The sequence below is a fragment of the Parasteatoda tepidariorum genome, chromosome 10, assembly GCF_982258835.1.
Source record: "Parasteatoda tepidariorum strain Cologne lab strain chromosome 10, Ptep-v5.0, whole genome shotgun sequence".
NCBI lineage: Eukaryota > Metazoa > Arthropoda > Arachnida > Araneae > Theridiidae > Parasteatoda > Parasteatoda tepidariorum.
The window spans coordinates 3,143,105-3,170,892 of record NC_141764.1 but is presented as its reverse complement, the minus strand read 5'-3'; the positions used below and the strand labels follow the sequence as shown (position 1 = coordinate 3,170,892).

Sequence of the window (27,788 nt, the reverse complement as noted above, 5' to 3'; positions counted from 1 at the left end):
TTTTCAACCTAAGGCGACTATGGCAACTTTTTTTTGCCTGAAAAGGCTAAAAAAAAAAAAAAAGGTTTTAGCTATGTTGTTTAACATAAATTGGGTTGACAACCTGCGGTCAATGGGAGCTTCTGAACTTATTAAATTTTTTCTTCTTCTTAAAATGTAAAATATGTTGAAAATTTTGAATTGCAATATTGTGTCATAACTTTTTAAGGCACTCAAGTTGCTTGGAATCTATTGCAAGTCCATTTTGTTTCTCGATCACCTTTTCAAAGGTAATTGCTACTAAACTCTGCAAAATTTTGATAAACCCAATTTATATACGATATTGCGATGCATGAATTTCAATTTTAAGTAATCACTTCTCATTATATATGAAGGAGTTTGCGGAGCATAAGAGGAAATAATGACTTAACATTTAATAGAAAAAAAAGGAAATAAGTTTATCAGTGATATGATCGGTGAGAGCTGCCTTCTCGCAGGGTCGCCGAATCGAAAGTGAAATTAGATTGTTCTATGGAAAAAAGAGTTAATTATAAATTCGGGACTCGCTGGCACCGTTCAATGAGGAAGTAGTTGAGATGATGAATTTCTTTTCAGTATTACATGATGACGGGTGATGCAATCTGCTCAAATATTATACTATGACACTTAAACTAAACATATATATATATATACATTGCAACCTCGAAAATCTGAACTGCTGGGGGGGGGGTTTAAAAGAAGGTCTGGGTTTCTGAAATTTCCGGATTTTATATACCTTACTTAAAGTGATAGAATTATCGAAGTTTCGAAATCGCGATTAAACGCTCATGTGTAGACCTCCAACGTCAATTTTAACAACTTAACATAAATATAACTTTAAATGATAAATAAGAGACATTAAAAATTCAACTTTTGTCATTTACTCCCGTAATCGATCGTTTTTATAACATAATATTAGCAATTAAAACTAAAAATATAGGCTTAAAACGCTAGCTGAATTTAAACTTATAACTGAAACAGATGCTTCTAGACTAGACTGTACCAGCTGATACTAATCCTATTTTTGTTGGGGGATAAAAGAACTTATCCCTCCTCCTATGCTTTAAGGTTAAGAAAGAACCAGTTTTCTTTCTTCACAAGAGGGAAAAACAAGGTGGTAGAAGAATTCCTCCTCCTGCATGCCTTATCTATCAAGGAATATAGAAGGGATTCCCCTCTATATTCTTTGTTTTCTATACAGAGCTGATAAGAATGACTGGAATACAAGAGGAGTTTTGGAGGAAAAATCATCCATGTTAAGTGCCTGAAATGCTCCGGAGAATTACTAGCAGTTAGGTAGTCGATAAGTAACCACCATACCCTCCAACTTATGAGGATTTTGAAAATAATTCTTTCTACTGGTAGCGAACCAAAGTAGAAATTTTTAAAGCAAATGGATCTCTCATAAAACGTTTATCAGAACTTAAGAATCTAGCCCTATGGCCTGCACTTTTATGAGTAATAGTGGACAAGTTACGCTAAAATTAATTTTTTTTAAATATTAAGACATTAATTTTGCTACCGTCTGAAAAGAAGATTTCTGAAACTACGGAAATTCCGTAGCAGTTGGAGGGTATGGCACGCGTGAAGGGGGGTAAAGAGAAGAGGAGAAAGCGAATGATGCTCACAAGCCCCGCCATTACAACGACTGAACTGATTAGCATTGCTAGAATTGTTTTTATCGTAGTTTATTATTTTAATTTCTACTTTTCCTAAAAATTAAACGTTTCATGTAGTTGCTTTTTTTTTAATAAGTAAGTATATATATTTTTAATTATTATATGTTATTATTTTCTCATTACTATCCACATACTTTGGTTTAATATGTAAACCCTAATTATTTTTTTTATAATGCTAATTATTTGTTAAATATATACTTAACGGCGATTTTCAGTTTATATTAAGAATCTTGATGTTTATTTAATAGTGCTGTGGAGTTTACTATTCTAAGGGAAACATTTAATTTCAATAGATGTTAATAAAATTATCCACTTCAAAATTGAAACCCGAAAATATTAATTTTTAATTTTTTTTTCTACATTCAAGGAATTAAATACTGGATAGTATAATAAGTGAATGTATTTTTAAATTATTAATAATACAAGCTATTTTCTAAAGTTCATTTAAACAATATTATATTAGGTGCTTGTCCAATTTGACAAAGCAAGTAGATGTAGTTATTTCATTTTTTCTAATGAAAAGATTTTTTTTTTAAAAAAAGGATGGATTATCTTTTTTTTTGTAAGCTTTATCCCCTGTATGGGCCAAGTTAATAGGTGCCTTAATTTTGTGTTTTTTAAGATTTTGTTTTAATATTGTACATATTGGATGTTTTATTTTCAGTTAGCCTATCAAATAAGATATTTGTGTCATACTGCCTCCTGTTTCTCAAAGTAATTTGAAAGATTTAGGCTAAATATATTAATATGTAGTGTGGTTTGTGTTGCAAAATTCAATCACAATATATATTAAATGGATTTTGGCTGTCATGTTCTACTCTCACTGTTCTTCTGAAAGGTTATATGAGTCTTCTATTCTTCCTTGAAGATGTTGGATATTTGTATTTAGCTTTGTCTGATCAAATTCTTCTCAGTAAGTTCGTACTGTCCTTTAAACTACCCATTTTTTTTTTTTTTTTCTTCAATGAAATGTAATTTAAATTACTTTGTAATAATTTTATTGAGTAATGTAATAGCACTTAAGTATTCCATGTTTAGTTTAGTTAGTAATTCTCAACTTTTTATAACCAAAAATTTCATTTGAGTATTCATATTTACTTTTTGTGTACTTCTCTGTTAGCAGGTCCCAAGTAGTAATCTGATGAGCACAAATTAAAATTTCCAAAAAAACAATTGTTGAATTTTCTGATTGAGATAAGGAAAAAGTAAATACAAGTTTTAGAGAATGCACTTTCCTGAAAGAATCCTTTTTCAAAAATCATAAGTGATTAGGGAAGTTAAATTATTTTAATTTTATGCAATAAACAAAAATCATAAATTTTTTTTTTACATTAAAAATTAAATAGTGTATATTATATTTATTCTCAATGTGATTCATAGTAGTTCTATTAAGGTTGGCACGATTAAAAATTGTGTTTTTTTTTTTTAATTTTCTTAAAAACAGCATGAAATTTTTTCAAAAGAAGTAAGTGACAATGAAGGCTTTTCACAAATAAATAATGAAAATGGGATGTATGTAAATAATAAATCGAGATAGACTAAGAGTTAAGGAGTTTAAAATTTTCCATTTGCTGTATGTGAAATATGTCTACATTGAAGTTTTTAAAATACTGCATATATTTTTTGTTACTTTTGCTTTTAAAATTTATGTAAAATAGGTAGAAAAACTTGCTCAGTCTAAGTAACTTAATTTTTTTTAGCAATTTTTTGAGAATTTAGTTGATAAAAGTTGTGAATTTAACTATTTTGGTGGTATTGTTTTTAAATACTATTAAATAAATTATAACACATTTGATCAGATGACTTCAAATGCAAGTGTAAAAGTGTTTTGGAATAAAAAAAAAAATCTTCCTAACCCTGCTTTTTCTTTTCATTAATTTCCTTTTTCGATATAAAACACTGTATATAGTTTCAGGCCTCTTTATTGTCTTATATCTTGTTTTGCCCAGTGTTCATATCCCAAAGCTTTGTAGTTCCAACATGCAATCAGTTTCCATTTCCTGTTGATTTTAATATTCTGATTAATAAATAAAACATTGTTTGTATTAACACTAAATACAATTGTACTTATAAAAACCAAAATATATTTAGTATATCCTATGCATTAAAGGTATTGATAAATATTTTTCTTAGTGTATTATTTGCGATTAGTTTCTATGTGTGACTAATAATGATACCAAAAACGTGTGTTTGCAGTAAGTTGAATTTTGTTTGATAAGTTATATGAATTGTGAAGGTAAGTCTAAGTTTATTTTTTTTATTTACTAGTCGGGGGGGGGGGGTTCTGTTTAGAAGTAATTTGGAATCTATGAATATGGAAAAATTCATACTTTATTGTAAGTAACAAGAAATAAACTGTACAAGATTACCTTACAAAACCTTGGCTATAGAAAGAATGTGAAAAAAATTAATAAATAATTTCGCTAGTCAATATTTAAAATTAATTACGATTTATCTGATTAAAATAAGTATTAAATTCCAAAAAAACTATGTATTGACCATGGATCCTAAAGCAGTAGGATATCCAGCTCCCGCTTAGAAAACGGAAGCAGATCTTTTTCACCCTCCCAAACAAGCTGTATACCTAGTTGCAGAACTCCACCTAACGGCTAGAGTAAAAGCTCTGGCAAAAACAAGTTCTGGGTGAGGGGGGGGGAGGAGAGTATCCCTTTCTCTCCTCATCAGGCAGCAAATGCCATATGAGATGACTAAAAATCCATTGATTGCGTTAATTGGGAACTAAAATAGATAAAGCCCCCATCTTTTAAGTAACGACATTAGTATTCATTTGTGCATGATTGTTTGAAATTTAGTTTATGTTTCATCCTTTTTTATTTAAGCTTGCTAAAAATTTTAATTTATAATTGGATAGACTAAAGTAACAGATTAATTGAATAATTTTGCGATTTATGAAAGTGCATTTAGATAAAATAATTTTAAGTAGTGTAAAAACGTGTAAAAAAATAGTTCGTTTCATTTAAATAATAATGAAAGAATCTGTTGATTTTCGTTTTTACGTAATTGATTCTCTTGATTTTTCAGTGATTTCAAAGAATTTACATAAGATGAAGCAGGCAAACATATTTTTTTGATGATTATTTTATTGAAATTTTTTGAAACGAACCTATTATGCGCCAATTTCAATTTTATTATTTCAGATCAGTCAAAATTATTATTAAATATTGCTTGGTTTTTATTCTTTGTTTTATAGTGATGTTATAGAATTTTCATCATGCAAACATTTATTAATTTAGAATATACAGCTAATATAAGCTAATATATATAATAATAATATAAGCTAAATATACATCATGCAAAAGCAAACATTTATTAATTTAGTTTTTCACTAAAAGAGAAGTTATTTTTCAGGCATTATTTCCTTCTTATACATTTTTTTAAACAAATTCACAAAGTTAAATGCTATTTTACTAGTTCAAAAATTAATCAAACATAAAATAAAAATTAATTATAAATTCAATTGGAGAGCTATTGATTTTAATTAATTGAATATTAAACTTTGAAAGAGCTGTATTAAAAATGTTTTTCTCTTAATACTTTTAAAATAAAAATTATGCATTTATTGCCCTTTGATACAATTTTTTAGTAAACTCTGCCTCTGTTCAAATAGTGAAATTTAGAAACTTTAACAACTTTTAATAAACTATATTGTCAAAAAAATAATAAATTTCTGTATAAAAAAAGGCAGGCATAAAAACATGAATGAAACATTATTTTGAAACAGTTTTAATAAATATAAAAAAAATCTTAAGCTTTAAGTTCGGCCTAATATTACAACTACATATTAATAGAAAGAAGAAAAAGAAGTCATACCGTGGCAATTAACAGCGGAAGAACACTCTTGCTTCTGCTTCATTAACTCTTGGCCAAATATCACTGACCTCAAAGAGCTGCATATTTTTATTAACAACAGCTACAATGGAGTCAATTATTTAGCAATACATGTTTGGATGACTCAAAGGATACTTCAAACACTACTCATAAGGAAAAAAAAATGCTCTAGGATCCAAAACATTTAAAGTAATTTTAAAAAAACTTAATTATGTATTTTAAACTAAAAGCCATATCACATGTGCAGAAATTCACCCAACACAACAGCAAGATAAACTTTTCATCCAACATTCAGTCGGAAAAAGTTGTTCTAGGGTTTCCAAAGTTCATGAAAATGTCGATCGTAAACGCGCCGATACCTTCCTTCTATCCCGGCAATTTAGCTCCTATACAGTCGATCTATGATTCTTCATAGGTGAAAATCAGTATTTTTTACCTGGCGATTGTTGTCTGTGTATTATTTTACAATGGATCTCGCATATTTATCAATTCCAGCCTTAGTAATTTATGGATCGATAAATTATTTAAACTCTTAAAATTCATCGCCTGTTTATATTCCTTCAGATTGGCGAATTTGGCGTAGAAAATCTGTCGCCGTTTTGAAAAATAAGCTATGCAATAACAATATTACTCAAAAGTATTTTAATAAGTTCTTTAGAATTGAATCATATTTTGTGCAAAAAAACATTAAACATAAAGTATTGACACTCACCTGAAATAACAAATATCTGAGATCAACACCGAACACTATCACAAGTTAGCCATCTTGTTTTCTCTTGAAACAAATGTTGTGGACTGCCAGTGTTGCCAGAACTTAAGATTAAAAAATAGCAGAAAACACTAAAATTATAATTGGCGATCGAAATGGGCTGCAGGTGGCGTAGAGCAGAACTCTTTTCCTATGGCAACACTTCACATGCTTTCCCCATTAGCGTGTGGAAAGTCATAGAGGAAGGAAGTACGTTCGTTTCTCTCTTGATTTTCATATAGATTGAAATCTTTTAACTTGAAAAACTATATGGAACTGAAAAGTACATTAAACATAGTTCTAAAGAAAAGTATTATGGAAATTTTAAAAAATATTCTTATTAAATAAAAAGGAAAAATATTAAGAAAAGGGAAAATATCGTAGTACATTCCTATACAACTGAAAAGAGGAGGAGAGGGAAGGGAGAAGGGCTAAAAGCATGAAACCGGTCTCTCCCCAGATGGCGTATTCGAGTGTTGCGATCGCGAATAACATTGGCTAGCTCGTTTTTTTCCAGCTTTTTTATGCGTAAAAATCAGTCGGAACTGTCTTCGATATTTTAATGTTGGTGCGGTCTTTGAGCTGCATAAGAATACTAAGAGGTTTCGACCTCAGCTCGCTTCGTTCCCCAACCTCAAGAACCTTAATTACTCGCACATAAAAATGTTCTCACTAGCTAATTTTTTTTTAATAAAAATTATCTCGCGTTTTCGAGGAAATTAAAAATAAGACCTAACTAGGACCCAATCTCCAACAAGAAATTCAGAAAAGTTCAACTTCATGGGCCTACATCTGTGGGTATTTAAAAATAAAAGGCAAAAAATCTTTTTTTGATAAGCAAAATAATTTATTTAATCATTTCTGCTCTGAAGTTCGAAACAATACAAAGTACAAACATTCAGCTCGCAGATGAGAAATATGACTTTGCTTTTCTTTGTAACAGCATCAATAATTGTTTCAAACTCGATTGAGAATAGTTTTGATAGTAATTTAGTGAACAAATGAATATTTTGATTTGGACCACGTATGAAACAGTATTTTAAAGCGTCTACGAAGCAACAAATATTTTTAACTAATTTTTTTTTTCATTTATAGTAGCCGTACGGCTGTTTTTTTTTAACTTTACAACAGATGTTACGTAACATCTGTTGTAAAGTTAAAAAAAAAACAATGATAAAAAGATAGATTTGCACTAAATGCTCGTAAATATTTTCTTTTCTCGCAGCTCGCCTTAGTTGCTGTGCTTACGTTACTTGTTACTATAAGTTAATCACCTATCTAAGATTTTGATGATCAAGTGCAAAACTGGTAAAAACAAATTATCATTTTTATAAGATGACTTCTCTTATAAAACCATCAAATTGTAGTTTCACTTCTGATCAGTTTACGATAGTTTCACTGTAGTAGCTTTAATAATTTTCTAAACTCCTTTTATAACACGCAGCATATACATTACCGTGTTTATCATTTAAAGTAATTATCTTTCCTAGTTATTTTGCAATTACTATAAATGTTTCGAAAGGTTTAAAATGTAGACATTTTCGAATTAAAAAAATTGTCATTATTCAGTTTTCCTGATCCCTAAGTGCATTATGTTTCAATTAACTTAGTCATTCTTATTCATAATTTCATTGTTATAGTTAATTATTATTTGAAATTTCATAGTACATATTTTTGTTTTAAAAACAAAATCCATCTTTTGCGTTTCATCGTCATCATTGGGTGGGCCTTGGCCTTCTATGAAATATTTCTTCATGTCGTTCTCCTTGATGCCAATTCTGATTATCATTTGCGTTTGGTAATACGAATTTTATTTTAATATGATAACTATCCAAAACTTAATTTTTATTTGTTTCATTTATTTATTGCATATTTGGCAAAATGAGGTGAAAAATAATAACTGTAACCATAGCAATACATATTATAGCTTCCTTTAAAAAAAATAATTTCATCATTTACAACGGGAAAATCTAAGCTCTAGAGCTTAGATTTGCAAACTTTTAGATGGGCAAACTTTTTTGGTCGAGGGCCAAAAATCGAGAAAAAAAATGTTTGGTGGGACAAATAAAACTTTCAAAATTTAAAAAAAAAAGCGATATACAAGTTTTAATTTAAATATTTAGTGAGATGAATGAAATTGCGATTTCGTTTTTAAAAGTTCCTTATATTAAGGTTCGAAGCGAGATGTGCCTATTTTACGGAACAAGGCTAAATGCTTTTCTGTTAGTCCACTTCTGAAATGATTCTTTCTAAGGTTCAAAGTTGAAAACTCTTGTTCACATATATAAGATTAAGCAAACATAGAGCTGATTTTCTGGGCATGAAATATTAAATTTTGGAAACTAGCTTTTGGTAATGATTTGTAAAACTTTGGCATATTTAGAAACAACTGCTTCAGATGATTGTTAGATTGTCCGCTCGTTGGATCTTAAAATGCGTAGTCTGCCAAATATGAAGTACAATTTACCTATATTAGATTCCTCGAGAAAGACAAACGCTAGTTAGAGCCAATCTAAGACTATTCTATGAAGAACTTCTGCTTTCAACATTTTACCAATTGAAGCTGTCTGTGCTAACTATTTCCATCAATTTATGTTTTGTTGAACAAAAATAGAGAAAGTAAAAATGTCATCAGTACCTTGTTAAAAAAGGAAAAACAGAAATAATTTTAAATAGTTGACAAGAAAATGGATGTATATTGTTTATGTATATTGCCACTGATCGGCAAATTAAAATTATATCCGCGGGCCGGATAAAACCTTCCAGCGGGCCACAGTTGGCCCGCGGGCCGTAGTTTGCCCATCCCTGCTCTAGAGAGATATAAAAATGTTCCTATTTATTGCCGAAAAATATTCTCACAACTGTGAATAGATCGTGATTTACAAAAGTGAAATGAATTCACTAAAAAGCATTTAACAGTACGATATTTTATGGAAACTCATTGTCATTCACAACAACTATTTTCATTCATCAGGTAAAATGACTTTGGATTTAATTTTTCTGAGTTTCAAAGCGAGTAACGTGATTTTTTTTCTCCAGAAGATAAGCGATTAATAATAGTTGGAGTTAAAAAACATTTTCCCCATCATACTCTCCGTGCATTTTTCCATATATATCTTTGCGATTTCCCGAGTCTACGATTTGAAACTTAAACATGGAAAGATTATAGACTCCATCAGTAAAACATATCAAGAATCCAAAACTGAAGCGAGAACGTTTTCAACAACAACAACAAAAGTGTCCTTTTTAAAAATGGTAAAGAAGCTGCAAACTTTCAGAATCATTTTATAATGGGAAGGGAAAAAATTAAAAAATATATATATATTTCAGTAAGGAAAAAAAGTAGCGCATATTTAAGATTTGTATCGTTCAAAAAATAATAAGTAGCCCAAAAAGTAGCAAGTAGCGAAAATTCAATTTTCAGTAGCGGGGACTTTTAAAAGTAGCCCAATCCGCTACTTGTAGCCCAATCTGGCAACACTGTTGCCATGTATAGAGAGAATTCTGCTCAACGCCATCTGTAGACCATAAAGGGATGACTAGTGTGGTGCACTGGTGTTCATTTTGGAGCAATCTAAAGGGTTCCACAAGCATGTGAATGAATAAATAAATTAGCCGGAAAAAAAAATAGACGTGTAAATAGCCGATAAGCGGGCGACGCGATTGTTAATGTTGTTGTAGATGAAATAATTGTTTAATGAAGTTATTTCTGAGGATTTTGATTTCTCTTTGTTGACGTGGCATTCTTATACTTATTTAAAGAATCTTTAATTTGATTTTGAAAAAAATGTTTAAATTACCTTTTCTGATAGTTACTTTATGTTATTTTTCATCGATTTGTAACGGTGAAACGGAAACTAAGAAACCTAAAGGACCTAAAGTTACAGATATAGTAAGTTTTAGTAGTTTATTAAAATAAAGTTTTAAAAAGATATGTAACTAATATATTTTTCCAATTTTCAGCTTTTTTTCTCATAACTAGTGCAAAATTATTGGGCTTTTCGTTTGAAAATGTAGTATCTCTTTCTTTGAAAATATTACCGTACTGTTTTAAGGTATTGATACTGGGCAACTTATTCTTCCATATAAACTTGACATATTCTGAGAATGAGGTATGGTGGTAATTTTGACATTATGATTTGCCTTAAAGATTTTATATCAAAAATGTCAACACACGTTATTTGGGCTTTTTATGATAATACTGAAAAATTTTTGGTCACCAAACTTAAATTTTTATTTATTGAACTTGATTGTAATTAATACTTTAAATAATTAAACTTTATCTAGTTTCGGCATCTACATATTTAAGAATAAAATTATGGACAAGATTAGCAAAAAAAAAATACAATTAAAATTTAAAACTTATTATTTTATAACATAACATAAGTATTTATTTAGTGTAAAGGATGTATTTGCCAAGGTGCCAAATAAATTTTAAATTCGCAAATTTAAAAAGAAGACGAAGCATGTAGATGTTTTTGCCCGGGGTTGATTACGAGTTATACATTTCGAGTTTGTCCCCTTCTGTGAGGTTTTTCTCGGAAGTTACCAAGACTTTTCGATTATTCTGCCACAATATGGAAATCTCTCTAGTGTAAACATTATTTATTAGTAATTAAATTTATTGCAATAAATATAATACATTATTGGATTATGAAGAAAAGTACACATATTTAATGTTAAATGCTTTGTACTGTATTCTCTTCCTTACTTCAACTAACATTAAAACTCAAACATGTTAATGAGAGATTGCAAAAACATAATTAGTTTTTGAGAAATGTGAGGAGAAATATATTGCTGCTCTCATTAGAAGATGGAAAATAAGATAGATTGTAATCAACAAAAGTAAAGACTTTTCAATTAAGCAGCAGAATTTCCAAAAACAGCTTTTACTTCTAGGATAACATATCTGGTGGTTGCTTACCTACATATGTTTGCAATGCAGAATAAACGTTTTGGCTTGAGATTGTAAGAAAGAAACAAAATGTTTTTCACTTTTATATATTGATACCAGAAATTAAAAAAAAAAAGTCTTTTACAAACTGTCTATAGCCCTTTTATTAAAATTGTCACAATTTTAAAAAGATTGTGAAAAATGTAAGGTTAATTTTTGAACAAGAAATAAAATGAAAACAAATTTTTTTTTTTATTAAAAAAGTTTATTATAAATTTTAATATTGTATTATTTATCCTTATGCAAAAACGTAATTTATCAGTATTAGAAGCATATTTGTTCATATTTAAAGGATAAGGTATTCAATTTTGTTGCTCAATGAATTGTGGAGCCATAACTCTTAGAGATATTTCCCTATTTTATTATATTACTTTCCATTAATAAATTAAAGCAAATTGTATAAAAAATATGAAATATTTATTAATATTTTACCAAAGTTAAAGGTTTTGGACACTTTAAGATAGTTTTGGACACTTTAAGACAGCAAAACCAAAGTGTTCTGTCCAAAATTAATTTAGGATGTCTAAAACCCTCTATAACAAAACATATATATTATAGAATGAAAAAAATTTACTGGCCGGATTGGCAGGGTAATGCACTTGCGGTCGTGAAAACGGGAGTTCGAATCCGATCGGCAGAAGACTCCACGTGTAGTAAAGGGTGACTGGTGCATCTTAAATCTGTCGGGTCACAAAGTCCACCTTGTTCCCATAACAGATATGAGGTCTGGGAGTAGTGAATTAGAGATGGATCGTTCTCTGGTTAAAGTAAAAATTGCGATCTGTGGACTAATGAATGGATGTAAGAAAGGGTGCACCCTATAAACGGCAGAAGTAGAATTGTTGGTCATAGATGGCGCCACTGAAAAACAGTTGCATTACATAACATAGGTTCATTATGAAGCAATATTTTCATATTTTGTCCTGTTTGTGATGCAAATTGTTCATTTTATTCCAAGTACATTTAATAATTTGATGAAGCAATATTTTCAAATGTTGTCCTGTTTGTGATGCAAATTTTATTGAATAATTTGTTGAATTTTCACAGGTATATTTTGATGTAACCATTGGTGGAGAACCAGCTGGAAGAATTGAAATAGGATTGTTTGGCAAGACGGTTCCTAAAACAGTCAAAAATTTTGCTGAACTTTGTACAAAACATAAAACTGAAGTTAGTTTTTTAATTGATGAAGCTTTTATCTTTGTGGTTGATTTTTTTTTTAATTATCTTAATTTCTTTTGATAATTAAAAACTCAAGGAGCTGTTGCTAGACTTAAAAATTGAAAATGGAATATTTTGAACCAAGATTTAAAATACAAGAAAGAAAAACCAAGCTCTTTTTTTTTCCTTCTTTTTTGTAAAGAAAAGAAAGAAAAAGAGTCCTGCTCCAGTTCTTTTGGTTTTATTGAGGTTTTTTTTTTCCTTCTTAATTTATTATTATTACTTTTTATTTATAAGTTTTTTGAGATTACTTGCTATAACACTTTTTGATTTTTATTTCAAAAGAAAACATCTAAATAACTAATGTAGTACAGTACAGAACCCGTTATCCGGAAATCGGAAAACCAAAAAACCGGAACGAAATTTGATAAATTTTCTCGCAATTTTTACGATTTTTCTTTCTTTTTTTAAAGATGTTTACCTTACCATAATTTTGGAAATAATCATTAGTGTATTACTTCATCGTTTTTCCTTATTTTTAAGATTATTTCCAATTTTTTTTTTTTTTAAAGTTGGGTTTAACAATAAAAAAATGGCTTGTAGTGATTCAGAAAACCGGAAAAATCAGTTATCCGGAATAGCGATGGTCCCGACCGTTCCGGATAATCAGTTCCCTACTGTATCATGTTTTATAGAACATTTTAATTAATTCTAAAACTAGAGTTAAAAGTATATTATTCTTATCAGAGAAAAGTTATGTTTTTCTTTAGTTTTTGAAATATATATATATATATAACAATAAAATCAAAAAGAAAAGAGAGATGAATGAAGAAAATTGAGAAAAATATATAGTAGGTAATATCTCAAACCTAAAATTAAGTCAAAGTTTTTAAATATTTTTTTAAATTATTTATTTTAATAATTTTTCTTCTCTTTTTAAAAAATCTTATTCCATACATAGAAAATTTTATTATCATTATATCTGAGATTAATGTTGTGGTAAAAACCCAAAGTCTGGTAGTTCTTAGGTTTTACCAAGCCTTTGTAGTAAAACCAGTAGTTACCATCCCACTTTAGTAAATCCTAGGTTTTACTGGTAAAACTTGGAATTTACCTAACTTCATATTTTTACAGTAACATTCCACAAAAATCTGTATAGAATCCTCTAATTTTCAGTATTTATTAGCATAAAATTTAAATAAAGAACCCTACGTATACATAGTATCAGGGTTGGCAAGATTTTGCCGCAGGTGGAAAAAACCATGGTAAATACCGGTAAAAACCGTCCTGGCAAAAACAGGTGTTTGCCAAGCAAAGTGGCAAAAATCTATATTTTCCAAGATGAGAGGACAAAAACACATTTTTGATACAAAATTATTCCTAAAATTGAAATATATACTATGAATATAAATAATTACAAAAAAATTAAAACTATTATTCCATAATTAAATGATAATGTATCATTTTAGTTGTTTAAAACAGTGGTTCTTAACCTTTTTAAGCCGCTACCCAAATTTGAGAAATATGTTCATGTCGCGACCCAAAAAAAAGTCAAAATTAGGCTGAGTAAGCCACAATGACTTCTTCTAGGAGGTGTTGGTATTACTTATTATTTGGTGTATTACTAACTTTTTTGGTTTGACTCAGCGCGACCCAAGAAATATGCTTCGCGACCCATAGGTTAAGAACCGCTGGTTTAAAACATTATTGATTGGAAAATTTGTGATTATTCTCTTTTTTCCAGTGAAATGAACTTATTTTTAAGTTAATACAAATATAATTTAAAGCATAAAATATCTATCAACATGTGTAGTTAATTATTGTAAAAATAATAATTTTTTATAATAAATAATAGTATTATACAAATAATAATATTTATTTGTAAAAAAACATTTATTTTAGGATTCTAACATTGATTTAGGATTCTTCATTAATGAAAAGAGATCAAAAACTTTCAATCTTTTAAAAATTATTACCCTTAGGTATATTAATTATTAATATGTTAAAAATAATTTTTTCATGTAATGTATCAAAATTATTATTCCTTATGACATTTAAATTTGTTTCAAGTATTTTGTAATAATATTTAATCAGCAATTTAGATAATTTGGTTTTTGCCGGCTTTTACCATGTTTTTGCCACTGTCCTGGCAAAAAACCCTTTTTACCGGCAAAAACTCCAACCCTGCATAGTATATATATTTGAAGTACTAAAATGGAGCTCTAAATTTCTGAGTAATGCACGCAAAGGAGTATTTTATCTGTAATAGCTTTTGTATTTACAAAATATATGTATATAACCCTATGTATAAGTAGCTCTAAATTTTCTAATAATAAAATGGAGCTCTACATTTTTCCATGACCCTTTCATTTTATTTAATAGTCATTGTAATCTTTTTTCAGTCACTCTTTCAAAGTTTTCAGACTTTAAAAAAAAAGATTTTTGTTCTTTTAATTTCTGGATGATTCAACAAATACTGATCATTTGTGCGTATTTTATTTTATTTTGTTTTAAATTGGGTTATGCAGTGGTTATTTTTATTGTGATATTTATGACACACTAGTGTCATACTTATATCTAAAAAAAGTGTAAGTTAAATACTGTTTGATGATAATGTTTATTCTCAATGAACCAACAGCTAAATCGTTAATTAAATTTGTATGAGCTCACTATTTCTTTTAACCGCTTCCCTGGTTATCCCGAGTTAACTCGGGTATGTGTATGTATTCCAAATATTTATCATCCGGAGAAAACTCGGGCGTAGCAGAATTTGTCAATACGTTTTGTTTCATCACGTTTTTACTCTGTTGGAAGCAAAAAATGAAATCTGCTGTGATTGGAAATTTTATTTTGGAGTTTTGCTGTTGGACTGCACTCGTATAGTTTGTCTAAAATAAGAACATCCCCAGACATTCGTCTGGACCTTTGGCGGTGACTTTGGCGGTTTCGGGTCACCGAGAGCATCTCTCTTTCCATAAAATGCACCATTATTGTTTCCATAGCACCACACGGCCTCAGGCTTTGTGGCGGGAGGAGCTCTTACAAGGGAAACTAGGGAAGTGTGACTCGCCAATTTTGAAATAAACTTGTGGGATGTATGCCTTATAAGGAATAATTTTAGGGGGCAACATTCGTTTCGGCCCATAGAAGGTCCTATGAGAGATAAATAATTCAATATATAGAAAAATCGGTATTTTATTACTTCAATGCAAACTATTAGTTATTGTAATTATCTCATACTCCAATTAATTTTGTGTTACTTTCACGTACTATGTAATGCATATTTATTGTCAAAATTGATTTCGAAAATTTTATGTATCTCTAGTTTTTCAGAAAAACCTGTTAGGTTAATTTTAAAAAAAAAAAATTTGAAAAATTGACACCAAATTTTTTTTTTTCAAAAAATTTTTCAAATCAGTTGGAGAATGTAATTGCAAATCAATTAATAATTTTATTAATTAGGTAATTTGCTAATTAATTTATTACTTAGAAAATTAATTAATTAACCAATTAATTACAAATTAATTGGAGTATGAGACAATTACAATAACTAATAGTCTGCATTGAAGTAATAAAATACCGATTTTTCTATATATTAAATTATTTTTTATCTCTCACAGGACCTTCTATGGGCCGAAACGAGTGTTGCCCCCTAAAATTATTCCTCATAAGGCATACATCCCACTAGTTTATTTCAAAATTGGCGAGTCACACTTCCCTAGTTTCCCTTGTTAGCTTAGACAAACTATAATTTGTGCGATTGTATGTATGATGGTTGCTGAATTTACAAAAGTTTCATTAAAAAGAGAAAAAATAAATGGCGTATTCCTTCACTGACATTTGAAAAGTATCACTTTGTGTTGTCCCTTCTTTTAAGAACTATTGTACAAACACTAATATCTAACTTTATTCATTTAAATTAAATGTTTCTTACACAAAAAAAATTGAAGTCTTGTGTGTTATGTTTTGTTTTAGTTCTTCGAATGAAATAAAAAAAATATATTGATATTTTTTCTTCAAAAAAAAATTGGTCAGGGAAGTGGTTAATAATGAAATTAAAATTTGAGACGCTTGATAATAAATAATGGATATTTTAATAGCCCTCAACAGATGGCAGTCTTGTTGGATATAAAGGATCCATCTTCCATAGAGTGATTAAAGATTTTATGATTCAAGGAGGTGATTTTACAAAAGGAGATGGAACTGGTGGTATGACCTACTTTCAATCATATATAAGCTATTTATTCAGTAGAATCTGTTATCAGGGATGAGATTTTTCCTTCTCGATTCTTTTGTTTCTCGATTTTCAGCCTTTTTTTTTTAAAAATCTTAAACTGTTTTTAAATAAATATTCACTTTTTTTTATAACTATACCGCTTTTATATATTTGCTATAATAAACATATTTATTTCTGATTTTCTAAGATAAACAGAAAATTCAAGCTACTTTAGCACACTAAAATAGCAATTTTTGTATGTTAGGAGTTACTAAATGTTTCTACTTCACAATGATTGATATGTTTCACGGGGCTTTAGCTATATTATATTATAATATGAATATAAATTATTCTAATTGTAAAAGTTTACTTTTCTCAATAATTTGAAAAATCATGTTACTGAATAGTATTTATTAAAAGAAATTGAATGTTTTCACTAATGCAGGATTCTCAAGTAATAATTGTCTCCTTAGTGTAAACTGAAGAAAAATACAATTTCTTATTTTTTTTCAATGGGTTATTTTACTTTGTACTAAATGTTCTTTCTTTTCTCTTCTGTCTGCACATTAAACATTTGTTTACGAATTTCAGTTTGGTTAAAAAAAATTTAGAAAATTGTATGTTTCGGTTTGAAATAGGAATATTTTTAAGTAGGGTTTTTTCAACAAAGTTTTTTTTTTTTTTTTTTTTTTTTTTTTTTTTTTGCAGCAACTGAGGCTGAAAAGAACCTCAAAAAAGTTTAAGAGGCAATAAACACTTTCAAGACTACTTAAAAAGTCAGGTTTGATTAAAATTTTAATAAGGAGTAGTTTTCTGCTAGAAAATTCATTAGGTTAATTAATTTAGAGTTAAATGTTTTATTTGTAAGAAAGTTATTTTGCCAAATATATAAATTATTAATGTTTGGAAGGCTTGTATGCCATGATATTGTGTAAAGACAAGTTGATAAGTGATGCTCTGGTGTGCCTGGTTGACCACATGTACGAAGGTTAGTATCCGAGATATGCAGATAAGGAAAGAAAGAAGGAAAAGGTCCGCGACCTGTTAGGAACCAGATGACTTGTTTAATTGGAATTGATTTGAAGAAGTTAACATTATTGATGATGTTAAACAGACGTCTTCCTCTATCGGAATTATTCCATTGGTTTTGCCAATTACTTGATAAAGATTTTTTAAGAGATTGTTTTATCGTGAAACAGGGAGAGGAAAGGAATAATTTTTAATGTTTTGTGTTGCTTTTTTGGCCAATTCGTCCGCTCTCTCATTACCTTCTCTATTGTTCGCTTTAATCCAAGAGATTTGAACGGCGGTGTCCATTAGTGCATGTTGAATGTCTTTGGTTATGAGGTGGTTAATCCTGCGTCTTTAATTGATGTTATTGAGGCTTTTTACACATTCTAATATTGCCAATTGTTCGGCCTGAAAAATAGAATTGTTAATGTCCAATGTGAAAGTTTGTGAATGAGCGATGTTAAGAAATGCGAATGCAGTGCCTGTTTTAGTTTTGGAACCGTCTGTGAAGAAGTTAGTATCTTTTCTAAAGCCGTAGTTACCTTGTTCAGTTAGAGATTTTGTTTTTAATATAATAAGATGGGTGATAAATTGGCACTTTTAATTTATTTTCATAGTCCTGTTGATTATAACTTGAAGATTGAATTTTTTTTTTTTTTTTGAGTTAATGTTGTTGAGCATGACGAGCATAATCTGGTCTGGAAGAGGGGGAATATTTGTTAAAACATGAAGAGCTGCGGTGGGGGTAGAGTGGTAAGCCTGATCATATTCAAAAGGAATTAACATTGAATCGAAATTAAGGTTCTAGATATCCTAGGTGAGATTTTTTTTACCCAAATATTGTAACCGTGTGCTAGAGAAGGGACTATTACTGTGTTATAAATTAGTTTTCTTGCTTTTTGTTTTAATCCCCAAGATTTATTATTGATTTTGTAAAGAGAATTGAGAAGAGTATTTGCTTTTTCTTTAAGGATATTGACATGAGGACCCCAATTCAGTTTTTTATCCATTACAACTCCAAGGTACCTAAAATAATTTGTTTGCTTAATTTTTTCGTTGTTAATTTTGAAGATTGCACCACTTTTCGTGTTGTAAAAATGTATATAGGCTGTTTTATCCATTGAAAGAAGTGGTAGATACACTATAGTACTCCCCCACCCGAAATATACCTGTGATAGAATTCGATGAACGGATTTCACTAGTTGATTCATTGCTGTTTTTGTGAGAAGCCGGGAGAGCTTAGGTCACCGTAATTTTTTTAATGCTGATCATGAAAGCTGTATTAGGTTGGTGGCTGCTCCTGCGTTTCCTTTGGCAGTTGAGTGATTATTTTGTATGTGAGCGAGATTGAGTAGCAACGGCGTGAGGAGGTGAATAATGTCGTAGTCACAATTCAACTGTTCAATTTGGACCATCCATCAAAGTAGGGCTGTTCAAATCGAAGTTTTTGTTACTGTTAAGATAGGCATGTTCATTTCGAAGTGGGAGTTTCTGTCAAGGTTCACATCATGTCCAGGTCACCAATGTGGGGAGAGTAGATATCGACAATGTCAACCTTCATCTATGAAAAGGTAGCCATAGAACCGTGTTAACATGCCTTATATACTAGTGAATTGGAATTGTATTTTTGTAGTGGTAGATACACTCTCTTCCTGGACTTTTTACAAAACCTTTGGGGTACAGAGAGAGCAATTTCAAGACGGTTGTTGTGGTCTCTCGATAGAAAAAGTTTAATGTTTTTCTGACTTCCAGTTACCCCTCATGACGTCTGCTTCGTTTGTCATTTTTATGTTTTCTTCTTTAAAATTTTCTATCTGTTTCCATTTTCTTATGGAACTTTATTTTAGAATTGTAGTATTTAACTGCTTTATACATGATTTCTCTTTTTATTCACATATTAAGAAATTAGTATTTTATATCTATCAATATTTAAAGCAATACTGAAGAAAACTGTTCAATAAAATACCCCGATCTCTTCCAGGACTGCCAGAGGAATACAGTAATAAATATCAAGATTTTTATTGCACAAAAGACATGTTTTTAGACAATCTCTTTTAATAACAAAACAAGAGGGAAAACACAATTAAGCTTCAATCATTTTTTATAGATGCTCAATTTGCTGCTGAGTTTAGCAAGATCTTAATATCAACTGTCCTGCTGGTGCACTAAAACAACATGCGCCTATAGCGTGAATTCTCGACAATATCAACATATAGCTATTATCTTAAATTGTCTAATGTTAACTATTAAACCATATGATTTACTCGTATTTTTTGTCTTTTGGTCGATCTCATTCCTGGAGACATATAACACGTATATATTTATTTTACCTTTAAAAAAAGAACTTTGTTTAACATAGGCCGTAGTATCTATGGGGATAGATTTGAAGATGAAAACTTCAAACTGAAACATTATGGTTCTGGTTGGCTATCCATGGCTAATGCTGGAAAAGACACAAATGGTTCTCAATTTTTTATCACAACGAAAAAGACTTCTTGGCTTGATGGACGCCACGTGGTATTTGGTAAAGTCATCAAAGGAATGGTAAGGTTTTATCCTTATTAAAGAAAGTTTTTTTCATATTGATAAGCTGGGAGAAATGTAGGTGACCCAATTTCTAATACTAGTGATGGCTGGTTGATACAAATCCAGCTCCTGGGGACAAAAAAACAGGGATGAAAGACTTTCTTGAAAAGGCCTGCCCAAGTCAAAATTCTTGATGGTCCCATCGAAACATTTTGATGGCTTCGGTGTGATTCATGCGCAACATTTTACATTAAGTTTCATGGTTTTTTGATATGCCAACAAACTTCCATGATGGAAAATACTATTTTAATATAATGATGGTTAACCATCAAAAGAAGTTAGATTCTCGTGAACCGACAATCCGTGATGGTTCAGAACGGTTCCAACTATACATTTCCTTGATGGTTTAATGGGAACCCAGTGGCAGAATTGTGGCAACATTGTCGTAGAACTTTACAGAGTTTTTGCAGAAAGAATTTTCATTTGGAAAGGAAAAAATTTTGGTTTTCCTTTCTGCATAATTTCTTGAAAAGTTTTTTTTTTTTTCAAAGATTTCTTTCTTGCCCATCAGAGAGGAAAGAAATAATCATGATTTTTCTATTCTCATTTGAGATTTTAAAAATAAATCTGTAATGACTGACTTCAGCTAGAATTTCAAAATAATATAAAATAAAAAAATTCAGAAATCGCAAAAATTTAAAAGATTGTTTGCTCTGGAAAGGATTTTCTTTCTTTCAGTTTTTTTTTTCCCCTTTATATAAAACTCCATATTTGACATATACATTTATTTGAGTACAGTGATACCTCGAGATACGAGTTTAATTCGTTCCGTAACCTTGCTCGTACGTCAATTAGCTCGTATCTCAAAGCAATTTTCCCCATTGAAATTAATTGAAACGCTATTAATTCGTTCCAGCCCCAAAAATGCTACCTCCAATTGTTTTTGTTACATGTTTTTGAATAAGAAAAATGCATTTATAAATGACAAAAATTGTATAAAAACATAATAAAAGAGAATGTAAAGCAAAAAAAAACTAATTTTATAAAGGGTACGTGCATATTTGTATTTTGGTCACTTAAATGCAACTTACACACAATTTAAATGCTACTGTATGCTTAATTTTAGTCACTCCTTTTCTCTTCACTGGTCTTTGCTTTTTTAGCTGGATTTAAAAAAAAACTGTCCAAGGAGGTTTGTTTCTTCCTCCTTCTCAAAATTCTGCAGAAATGAGTTAGCCAAGTGTCATTAAATAGCTCCGATGCACAACCAGTTGCAACTTTTTCGGAGTGTTTCTTTTCCACGAACTGTGAAATTCTCTCCCACATTCCCAAAAACACTTTTATCTCACTTGTAGAAATACCCCTCCACCTCTGGCTCTTCCTCGAAATCAATTTATTGCAGAACCCCCGAATCGTCAGTTCCTGAGAGTGCTCCTCGATGTGCTCGTTGACGTCTCTCTCACCCATCACCAGGTCCATGAATTTTCCCAGAGACACAATATCCTCCACTAGCACTTCGGGTTCGAATCCTTCGAAGCTATAGACTCAGGTCACAGCACAATTTTCGACTACAGACTCACTCTGGCCATAGCTTCTTCCATGCAGAGGTCAAGGTCCTCGTTGTAACACTCAGCCAAGCCTGATCAATAATTCTGAGGCATATCACGATGTTAAAGTGGTCCTTCCAGTACTCTCGAAGGGTGAGGTTTGTGTTCTCTGTCACCTCAAAGCAGCCCCGAAACAGCTGCTTAGTGTACAGCTTTTTAAAATTAGAAATCACCTGCTAATCCATGAGCCGCAGGATAGGAGTGGAGGTAGATAGAGAACCTTTATAAACTTGAACTCTTCGAGGATGTCATGTTCGAGATTCGGTGGGTGAGCAGGAGCATTGTCGAGGACGAGAAGGCCGTTCCTCGTATCTCAAATGCCACTCGTATCTCAAAACAAAACTTCGCTCGCTCGACAGCTCGTATCTCAAATAACTCGTATGTTAGGGCACTCGTATCTTGAGGTACCACTGTATCTCTTTTTTAAAGAGTCCTATTCACGTGATTTGTGATCTTTATTTTGGGAGTTACTGCACGGATTTTATGGTTTTTAATTTATATACCAATCTTAATTTACTATCATTTAATTTATTTACGAATTTTAATTTGTGTAATGATTTACAAAATAATGAATGCATTCTTCCACCTACAAAATCTAAGAATATCGCATATAGTATTAAAATTAAAAAAATATTACTTTTGCAATTAAAAATTTTTAGAAATTTTTATTCTATACTTTCTTCTGTAGACACAAATAAATTAGTAATTGTTATAATTAAGAATATTTTAAAGCAGTACATTAGTGCTAGGGTTGCAGAAAGCCCGAAAAAATTCTGCCACTGGGAATGGGAATTCTTGTTGGTTCCCTGGAATGTGTACCTATTTGGTGTTTTTATGTTGGACCATCCTAACTTATTCAATTGGGATGATGGTTGTTCATCGACGTTCCAACATTTAATTTCAAGGCATTATGTTGGACCATCAGTAAAAAACCATAAAAAGTTTTGACTTGGGTAAGTCCACTTTTTCTATCAATTTTTAAAATTCCCGATAATGTTTGAGGCACGAAATTTTTTGGGGATTCAATTTTTCCTTAAATATGCACCTCAGAACCAACTTTTCCCACTGCAATAGAGAGCTGCTAGAGAAAAAACAACTGTAAGGAAGAAAAGGGCAGAACTTACTAAGATGTTAAGATTTTAGCATCATGATGTATAGTCACGCTAACATCGCAAAATTTTGATGCATCACGATGTTTCGGTAATTAATGTTTTACATTTAGTACTGTGTTAATTCGCAATTAGTAGGCTGTATTTTTTATAATTAAAATAGCGGTTAAAAACATTAAACAGCTGGAATGATTGTAAACAGGGTTTGCACAAATACACTGTTCTAAGAGATTCAACAACGCTTCGATTCTCAATCTCATTCGAATTCATCGTGTTGGCAGAACGATGAGTCACAATATAAATAAAAAAAATAGGGAAAAATAACAATCATCACCACAGCTATCACTATTTGCTTACAGAGAAAAATGCTCTTCAAGCGAGCTTGCAGACATAATTTTACTATTAGGAACAATAATAGTAGTTTTGAAATATATTTGTTTAAGAAAAATTTTAATTTCAATGTCTAAATGCTTTTACCCAGAAGATGAAAATCTTCTGGGAGAGTTTGAAGTTGTGGTTTTATATATCTTATCGATTCAGTCCTCCTCTTGGTCAGTTCAGCTTTTTTATTTTTTGTCCACTTTCCTGCCTAAAAAAGCTCTTAAAAGCTTTGCTGATTTAATCATAATATTTCCTCATGTATTGTGCGTAGCGTTTTTAAAAAGTGCTTATTTTTGATTTACGTTTTATAAAGGTGCCTTTTTTATTCGGGGTTTGTAAAAGGTGCTTATTTTTCTATCTTTTAAAAGGGGATTTTTTCCGTGCCGTTTTAAATTACAAAATATGCATGATTTTCACAATTTTCTTTCCAATATTTATCAAAATCTAGTTATTTTATCATGATTGTGTAAAGTTTTTGAAAATTTTTTTGAATTTATTGATTTCATGTTTATAAATTAAGAACTTTAAATGGTAGAAAGGAATAATTTTTATTACTGCACAGCTCTATTTTAAATAAACAATTTTGTTTAAGATAGCATTTAGTCATGAAAATTGGTTAGTTATAAAAAATGAGAAGAGGTATGTTTATTTGAGATGCTTAGTTTTTTATTTATGTATGTTGGGGGAGCTTCTGTTATGTAGCTCAATAAAATGACAAAAAGGAAGAAAAACGAGAGAGAAAGATTAAAATCAAGATTTTTTTTCCTGAATTAAATAGTAGCTTATTCTTTATAGACTATCTGAGAAATTGGGAACTTGAATAAAGAAAACTATGGTTTTTATTTAGAGACTAGTTTATATTAGGTATCTAAAAACTCTAACAATTTTAAGTTAGAAAATATTTGTTTTTAAATTTAAAAAAAAAACCTTCACTTAGAAGGGTTTTTTTTAAATCAAGATTTATTGCTTTATTCATAATATTCGTAAATAGTATTATTACATTTTATCAGAGTTTTGATTGGTAAATATAGAAAAAAAATGAAGATTCTTGTCTTAGATTGCTTTTCTAGAAACTTTAACAATTTTAAGTTAGAAATATTAATGGCTTAATTTTACAATTGTTTTTAAATCAATAAAAAAAATCCTTTACTTAGGTTTTTTTTTAAATCAAGATTTATGGCTTGATTAATAATGTTTGTAAATAATATTTAGCATTATTAATACATTTTATCAGAGAATTCATTTTATCTTTTTCTAGAATGTGGTGAGAAAAATTGAGAGCACAAAAACGAGTGGGGGTGATCGACCTGAGAAAGATGTAGTTATTGCTGATTGTGATACTTTACCTGTAGAAAAAGCATTTGCAGTTGCTAAAGATGATGCCGTCGAATGATTTTGTACTTTCTTTTTTTTTTATAGGGAAAATAAAAAAATTTTTGTTAAAAAGCTTCCTCATGTTCATACTTACCACTGTGATGCTCTTAATAGCATTTAAACATTGTTGGATTTCACAATCATTTGTACCCTTCTAAACTCTCTTCAATTAAATACTCGAACCGCTTATCATTTGATGAATAATGGAAACCTCTATTAATCATTATAGAATGTACTCGAATCGATGGACGGTTGATCGTGTTAAGCAGTGATTCCCAAAGTGGTCGACTTGCAAAGGATCCATGTCAAGTGAGAGAAAAATTGGGGGTCAATGAAATGAAAATAAGGGTCAACGATAGTGGATCTCATATGAGCAGGATTTTAATTTTGGCATTTCATGAATGGAATAATCAACATATTACCTATTTACTTACATTATAATAAAAAGACATATCTCATGGTGCTTAGCATTTTTAAAAAGGGCTTATTTATGCTTTTCGTTTTTTAAAAGCCCTTTAAGGTGCTTTTTTATTGGATGTTTTTAAAAATTGCTCAATTTTTACTTTTTTAAAATGAGATTTTCACCACGTATTATGCTAAAGTGTTTTCGCATTGTTCTATTCCACATTTTCACAATTCATTCCAGCACAATGCATTCCGGCGTACCATGAGCATATACTGAGCTGGGTTCGGTGAGATTTTTAGACTCTCGTGTGCAACTCTGCTGCCTTTTCCAAGCCATTCTCAATTTCAAGCTTTATTTTTCACCCTCTGAAATCGAACCGAAAAATCTCTCGATCTTTTTATGGTGAATAATATGATTAAAAAAAAAAAAGAGTTCCTCGTCAGAGACTAGTTATATTGTCATGATCATGTAAAGTCTTCGAAAATTATTTTGCATTTTGTTAATGTATAAGGCGCATAAAAGGAGCTTATTTTTTGTTGAAAAATTTGGTTACGCACCCTGTATCAACATTCTATAAATTTATAAAAATAAAAGTAGCTATGAAGTAAAAAATTTAAGTTATTAGGATTATTTTTTGATATATGAAACTGAATTATTATAAACTAGCAGTTGCCTGCAGCTCTGCCTGCGTGCGTTTTTATTTACTCCGCGTGTAAGGTTTTGTAACAGAAAAGTATTTTTTCCGCGGTAAATTGTAGATTAACCTGTGTCAACTCTTCAGCTAGCTGTACTTCCAACTTTATCTGTGCACAAAAACACGGAGATTAGTTGCATAGTTTTTACTTGAAAACGTAATAAACAGACCGACAATACACTACTATGGTTTTGTATACAAACTTGTTGCCGCAATTATAATATTAGTAGCGGAGTGCGGGTTTTTAGTGGAATTATTTTATTCCATTTACATATTAATTAAATTAGTTTGAATTTAATTAATAAATGTATAAAATTAACATGTGTTTTTCTTTACACAATACACTTCACTACAGTTGGAAATTTAAATCTTTCGCAGTGAGTAGCTCTATACAAGCTATCAAAAATGCATTTGAAGTAGATGAATTTACAAAAAAATCAATATCAAGGGGTCTATCCAAAATGGAAAAGCATGGCAAGGGGTCTGCGAGATTTCAGGAACCACTGGTTTAGATCTTCCCATTATATCAAGATCATCTGCATAAACAAGAATTTGTGTAGATCTTTGAAAAATAGTGCCTCTTACATTGATTCCAGATCCTCTGATTACTTTTTCAAGTGCGATATTAAATAGAAGGCAGGCAAGTGCATCTCCCTGCCTCAGACCTCTATCAGTGTAGAAATCGTTTCGGAGAGTTCGTTTTCCAACTTGACTCTTCTGAGTGTTGCCTTTGTCAAGTTAATAAGCTTCAGGAAAATACCAAATTGCTTCATACAACTTATTTCACTTGATACTGTCGTATGCTGCATTCAAGTCAATAAAAAGATGGAGAGTCTTATTTCTATACAAAATATAAATAATAAATATTTTTTTGTTGATATTTTGCTTCCTTTGTTATTCGATAGATGTCGCCACAATGAAAAATATTAATATTACAACATATAAATAATAAATACTTTTTCTTGATATTTTGCTTCATTTGTTATTCAGTAGATGTCGCCACAATAAAAAAATATTTATATTACAAAATATAAATAATAAATATTTTTCTTCATTTGTTATTCAATAGATGTCGCCACAATAGAAAATATTAATATTACTATCTATAAATATAAAATATTTTTTTCTTGATATTTTGCTTCATTTTTTATTAAAATATTAATACTACAAAATATAAATAAAAAATATTTTTTTCTTGATATTTGCTTCATTTGTTATTGGTGACGACTAGAATCTGCATAGTGGCGACTAGCATCTTTATGTGGCGACTAGAATCTGTAGAATGGAGACTAGAATTGATGGCGACTGGAATTGATTTTGTGGCGACTAAAATCTGTAGAGTGGCGACTAAAATTGATTTTGTGGCGACTAGAATCCATATGGTGGCAACGAGAATTCATGGCGAGTAGAATTGCGGGCAACTAGAATCTGTATAGTAGCAACTAGAATTAATTTTGTGGCGACTAGAATCTTCGGCAATTAGTATCGGTTTTGTGGCGACTTGAATCTGTATAGTGGCGACAAAAATTGATTTTCTGACGTCTAGAATCTGTATAGTGGCGACTAGAATCCATTGCGATTAAAAATGATTTTGCGACGACTAAAATCTGCATAGTGGCGACTAGAATCCATTGCGATTAAAAATGATTTTGTGACGATTAAAATCTGCATAGTGGCGACTAGAATCTATATAGTGGCGAGAATAGAATCTGCATAGTAGCGACTAGAATCTGTAGAGTGGCGACTAGAATTCGCGGCAACTAAAATTGATCTTGTGGCGACTAGAGTCTGTTTGTGGCGTTTAAAACCGTTGACGACTGGAATTGATTTTGTGGCGACTAGGATCTGTATAGTGGCGACTAGAATTGGTGGCGACTAGCATCTTTATGTGGGGACTAAAACCGTTGGCTATAAGAATTGATTTTGGACCAAACTGGCGACTAAAATTGATTTTGTGACGACTAGAATCCGTATAGTGGCGACAAGAATTGATTTTGTGGCGACTAGAATAGATTTAGAAGTGACTAAAATCAGTTTTGTGGCGACTAGAATCCG

General features: G+C 30.4%; 1 protein-coding gene and 1 long non-coding RNA gene across 2 annotated transcripts; one reads left to right on the top strand and one right to left on the bottom strand.

Annotated features, from left to right (window-relative positions):
- Positions 1-3,557: 3,557 nt before the first annotated feature.
- LOC122272130 (uncharacterized) lies at positions 3,558-6,338 on the bottom strand. The gene is made up of 3 exons (XR_006226801.3): positions 6,259-6,338; positions 5,529-5,628; positions 3,558-3,697 (listed from the first exon to the last, which is right to left on the bottom strand). It is a non-coding gene; the product is annotated as an uncharacterized LOC122272130 (long non-coding RNA).
- A 3,469-nt stretch (positions 6,339-9,807) lies between these two features.
- On the top strand, positions 9,808-24,705 carry LOC107453560 (peptidyl-prolyl cis-trans isomerase B). The gene is made up of 5 exons (XM_087153879.1): positions 9,808-10,186; positions 12,296-12,418; positions 16,510-16,618; positions 19,996-20,180; positions 24,518-24,705. The coding sequence occupies exons 1-5, from the start codon at positions 10,082-10,084 to the stop codon at positions 24,650-24,652; spliced, it is 657 nt and encodes a 218-aa protein (XP_087010005.1). The 5' UTR covers positions 9,808-10,081; the 3' UTR covers positions 24,653-24,705.
- Positions 24,706-27,788: the final 3,083 nt, after the last annotated feature.